Source organism: Gymnoscopelus braueri, assembly GCF_963280865.1.
Source record: "Gymnoscopelus braueri genome assembly, contig: SCAFFOLD_228, whole genome shotgun sequence".
Taxonomy (NCBI): domain Eukaryota; kingdom Metazoa; phylum Chordata; class Actinopteri; order Myctophiformes; family Myctophidae; genus Gymnoscopelus; species Gymnoscopelus braueri.
In genome coordinates, this window is record NW_027660673.1 from 4,136 (window position 1) to 9,522 (window position 5,387).

The 5,387-nt window shown below is 37.9% G+C and overlaps 1 protein-coding gene across 2 annotated transcripts; it reads left to right on the forward strand.

Annotated features, from left to right (window-relative positions):
• The first annotated feature begins 1,305 nt into the window (after window positions 1-1,305).
• Window positions 1,306-5,138, forward strand: LOC308081314 (C-type lectin domain family 6 member A-like). Of its 2 annotated transcripts, none has more exons than XM_080457697.1 (5): window positions 1,306-1,609; window positions 2,040-2,171; window positions 2,685-2,827; window positions 4,029-4,135; window positions 4,238-5,138. In XM_080457697.1, exons 1-5 carry the CDS (start codon window positions 1,597-1,599, stop codon window positions 4,359-4,361), a joined length of 519 nt encoding a protein of 172 aa, XP_080313823.1. In that variant the 5' UTR covers window positions 1,306-1,596; the 3' UTR covers window positions 4,362-5,138. The 2 variants fall into 2 exon arrangements, with proteins under 2 accessions (XP_080313823.1, XP_080313824.1); XM_080457698.1 differs by having other exon boundaries at window positions 4,219-4,331.
• The last annotated feature ends 249 nt before the right edge of the window (window positions 5,139-5,387 follow it).

A 5,387-nucleotide genomic window follows, 5' to 3' on the forward strand; every position in this document is an offset into this window, starting at 1 on the left:
TGAAGGATGTGGAGATGAAGTGAACTTCTTATTCACTTTCAGATGTTTTCTACATCGTTGGCTAAATGTCTTGCTATTCGTTACTGTTTTAACTCCACTGTCTGTGGAACAGAAGAGGTCAGCTGACAGCTACCTCAGTTCAGTGCCATAGCCAGAACGCTATATAGGCTAGGCCTAGGCGAGAGCGGGTGGGCACGTATGTGCGCGCGGCCCCACCCCAGCCCACCCGTGGCTACGCCCCTGCCTCAGTTCCTCAAGTCCACACGTACATTGACATTCTGTGGTTAAGTCTTTTTGCTGCACTGGGTGCATTGTGAGCACATGCACATGCATACACATACAGTCAGAGTGTGCACAAAACAATGTGCTTGAGTTCCTGTTGAAGCCAGGCTGGAACAGACAGCAGCTCAGAGTCAGTCCTGCAACAGTGAAGCCCAGTTTAGGACAGGAAGTGAGTACGATAACATCTAAACATATACAAAATGTAGTAGTATATTGCATTCATGTTCAGTATGCATATATATGTTTTTACTTGCAGTAGCACTTGCCTTAAAGCCTTGACAACCTTGCAGGCTTTTGCAAAGGCTAAAATGTAACTTAGATAGGATGTTATGTAGATGCCAGGTCATTGTTGACCTGGCATCCTGTAGTGTAGTGTATAGTTTCAATGTACAGATTACATTTTTTTCTTGATATTATTCTGTTTAGACTGAGGATAGGTTCTTGGTTTACCTATGATCCTAGATTACTATTTCTATGCATTTGATGTATTACCTCGTGTTTTCCTTGCTTATTGTGAGTTGCTCTGGATTAAGAGCGTCTGCTAAATGCCAAAATTGTAAATTGTATTTTATTAACTTTTTTTTTACCAATGAATTCAGCTACTTTTTATAATGTTCCTTAGGATGTCTACACATATTTCTGACAAGCCAGGAATGTCAAAGAGGGTGAGGTATGCTGGAGGAGTCAGGGAGAAGAGACAGGGGGTGAAAGGAGAGAAGGAGGTGAGCGTGGTACGCAGCAAACAAAGAGCAGACCGTATCCGGGATCAAGGCTCTGGCTTACAGGAGGTTACAGGAGATCAAGGTAAACAATAAAACATTTACAGTGATCTCACATCAGTACTGCAGCAGCTTGTCTCCCAATAAGTAGTAGTATGGTTACAAGGGACATGCCACCATGTTGGGACAACCAAAAGAAACACGATGAACATTAAAGCCTGTTTCTCCTTGTGTTTTACTTCTTTCAAGATGTGACCTGTTTTTTTTTAAAGTCACAGTTCCATGTTGTACGGTAAAGATATATTCTGTTAAATTATTGTACATTAGATATATTAACTTTTCTGCAGAAATTGAAGATGAAGGGATTATGCGTGCATTGCCTCAAATCACCATATAATATTAACTCAACTATATATAGACTGAAACATCAACAAGCTGGTCATATTAAAGCCTCTACTGTAACTCAATTAGAACTCTATTGTACTAATATCTACCAGTAGGTCAGAGAGCCATCGTCATTGAGAGAGGCATCTTCAGAGCGGCTGCAGTTTGTCTAACTGTGCTGTTTCTTCTTCAAGCAGTGAGAACCATAGACATGGCCATGTACTGTGAGTATCCGGTGGTCAATGACACTTGTGTCTCACGCAAAAACCCTACCATGCTTAACCACTTGAACCATGGCATCTCCATTTTGGGGAAAATCTTCCAAAATATCCGCCTTTTTTCTCCCTATTCAAAAATAGCTACAATGCTAACTCATTGTGAACTTGTAGATAGCCTATTTTCACTATTTGCTATAGGACGAAGTATACTGGTCTTAAGTGGTTAACTGTATAGAGTGGTTTTCCTAGTTTATTATCATTTTCATTATATAATTTTATTATTTGTTATCCACATTGAGACCTACAGTATTCACATACTAAATACACACCTGGTTAGGAATATTACGTTGTCTTCTTCTCAAAGCTCGATCCTTTTTAACATTACAAAGAACAGAAGCAACAACTGTGTTTATCATCACCTTTTGGTCCTTTGCAGATAATTCAGCCAATAAAGAGTTGCAAATCAGATATGACAACCTTGTGCTGGAGTTAGAGACAAGACATAATAACCTGACCCTGGAGAATGAACAGTTACAACGTGAAGTACACCTACTTAGAGAGGCAGCAGGTGAGAGAAGATACAAACATTATTTGTTTTTAATATTAATTAGTGTATTGTTATTGATATTGTTATTGTCAGGAATGTAGTGGTCGACCCTCATCATTGCTGTTTTATCACCACTGTCACAAAACGATAATGTGAAAAATATATATTTTAGTTTTTATTTGAAAGCCTATACAACTCTGCAAAGGGTGAGGGCATTATTGTATTTTATATCAGTGGCTTCCCTCTTTCATTTGAAATTCTTTAAAAAACGTAAAAAAAACAATTGATCACTCAATGACTATTAATATGTTAAAAATGGGTTACAAATATGGAGTCTTTATTTTATGTTTTACGTCACAGTCAAATATTCCGCCTCGTAGACCTAAAACCACACCATTCTGCTATTATTAATGAGGTCTTTATTCACTCTGTTTTGTATTTGACTATTATTATATTTTTTACAACTACTCTATGTGTTAGATTTGATTACCAGTGCATTAAAGTCCATCACTAATCCTCCTGTTTGATTTTTAGTCAAGCTGTGTCCCAATGGATGGAAGAAGTTTGGATTCAGCTGTTATTACAGATCTACTGAAGAGACACATTGGGAGGACAGTCGACAACAATGTCTGCAGAGAGGAGCAGATCTGGTGATCATTAACAGTAAAGAAGTACAGGTTTGTTTGTGTGTGTGTGTGTGTGCGTGTGCGCGTGCGTGTGCGTGCATGTGTGTGTGTGTGTGTGTGTGTGTGTGTGTGTGCGTGTGCGTGCTGTCAGAACGAATTTCGCTATTCGAAATATAATTCAAATGTGAACTTTTTTATAACATTCGAATGCTAAAGTTGCCATTCTAATGTAGTTTTAAAAAATAAATCATTTTTATTATATATTTTTTAATTCATTTATTCATATTCTTTTTTCTGACCTACCAATGCGAAAACAAATGCTTTCATCATGTCACTTATGATCAACAATACAGTTTGAGTGCATGCACTGTAAGCACACAGAAAACCACATAATGTGTCTGTGTTGTGCACAACAAAGCACCGCGCACCTGTGTGTGTGTGTGTGTGTGTGCGTGTGTGTGTGTCTGGTCACACCGTGTTGGTTCAGCGCAGAGGCAGGCAAGACTTCTCTCTTCCTTAAAGTTTCCCCCTATAAACGTCACTTGAAAATTATGTTTTAGAAACTTTAATAATTATGACAACAGCAAAAGTTTTGATGTAATATTATCCGTCTGTAATGAGGAAGCTCAGCTAAGAGCTAATCAGCTCTGCTTCTCTCTATCTGTCGCACTAGCACAGCTGTTCTTCCTTCAACATGCAGTAGTGTAGCTCCGACCCAGCCGATCTGCAAGACCACAACACTTGGCTGATGCAATGTGGTGTGTGCTTGTATGTCAGCTGTGTTCTCTGCACAACACCGAGCGCACAGAGTAGACATATACGTACGTGCGGTAAGAAATTGTTGCCTAATATTTCTCCCCTCTTATAAAAAAACTGAAACATTCACTATTTTGTTAGGCCTGTTATTAGAGCAATTGTATGTGTGCACGTGTGTGTTTATTATTGTACTACTATACATTATTTTATATAATTATATATTATATAAAATATTCAAATCTATTTGAATATTAAAAATAATAAAGCATTGAAATTCGAAATTCGAATAGGAAACAATAGGAGAACTGACAGCCCTAGTGAGTGCGTGCGAGTGTGTGTGTGTGTGTGTGTGTGTGTGTGTGGGCGTGCACGTGTGTCCATGTGTCCATCATTGATATAATAGCATGTGATTTAATTCAGTGATTATAATGAAATTCAGAATGAATTACTAGACACATTTAATTATGGTTCCTTCCAATCATGGACAAATCATCAGGACTTCATCAGAGGATTGACCAGTGGGAAAGGAGTATCTTGGATTGGTCTGAACAACACTGAGGGAAAATGGACATGGGTGGATGGGACACCATTGACAATAACAGGGTGAGACATTTTACACGTTTTTCTATTGTAATTCTATCAACTTCACTGTATGTGAGTTACTGAGTGGATGTGGTTAATTATAGTATGGTGTTTACTGTGCAGGTACTGGGCCAGTGGAAGGCCTGATAACAATACAAACCATAACTGTGTAAAGTACAATCACAACCAAGGAGACTGGATAGATGAAAATTTTGAAGAAGAAATCCGCTCTATCTGTGAGAAGTGATATTTCTACCACTTGTCTCTGTTCATGAAACTGCAGCTAACTGTTGTGAACTGCAGCTAATTGTGAAGTAATACTGTAACAATTAGTGGCAAAAAAAAAAAAAAAAAACTGAAGTTCACACTGTTGTACCGGGAGCAAATGTAAAGTATGTTCCCTCAGCCCTACAGAACGTCAACCCCAACTCCCACCCTAATAGGACTGAGGGAACATAGAACCCTGGGGACATAGAGGGATGACCCCGTCATTTAGCTAAATAGGGTTTAATGGAGTTTTTAAAAAATCCAAAAGTATAACATGATAAAGATAAGATTTGTATATTTTATTACATATTAGCCAGATTTTTTTGTTGTTGTTGTTTTACAGTTCTGTACTGTTAAAGTACTGCTTTATTGTACCACCTTTATTTATTTATATTTTTTATTGTAAATATATGAATCAGTGTGATGCCCTGAACTGTACCAGAATCATCTATTTCGTTAAAATAAATGTAACTTTATTTTAAAAATGTGTGTGAAATGTCTGACAACTAACTTGCGCACAAAATGCGCAAACTCCAGTTACGCTCCATGCAGTTAAAAAATGCATACATATTTTAATATTCATTTTGCTTTCTGGTGTAGGAAATACAGTATATCAAGCCAACATTAGTGCAAATGTGAACTAAATCCAATAGGTGAAAAATCTGATTAAGTAGGTACCTGAGTCATCCCCTCCCCCCACCCATCTCCAGAGTAGTTTTATTCTGCACTTTTGCCTGAGAGTCAATGTATGGATCAATTTCCCAATTTTTTGCTGTATACAATAGTTTAGTTATAACCATCCATTTCATGAATGGGACGTTGTTTAGAGATATTTGAAAAAACAACAGCTCTTTTGAGGATGTGTGCCTGTATTAACTGTGTCAACCCCAATATTTTAAATAAAAATCCCACCCCTGGATGTGGCTAACAGTGCATGGTCAGTGTGGTTATGGTTCACGCAGCAGAAATCAACATAAATTCAGTAGTGAGACATGTGACTTTGGTT

Coding starts and splice junctions, on each gene's coding strand:
- LOC308081314 (XM_080457697.1), top strand. Junction 2,828..4,028: donor TTAACAGTAAAGAAGTACAG/GTTTGTTTGTGT, acceptor ACAAATCATCAG/GACTTCATCAGAGGATTGAC. Junction 4,136..4,237: donor ACACCATTGACAATAACAGG/GTGAGACATTTT, acceptor TTTACTGTGCAG/GTACTGGGCCAGTGGAAGGC.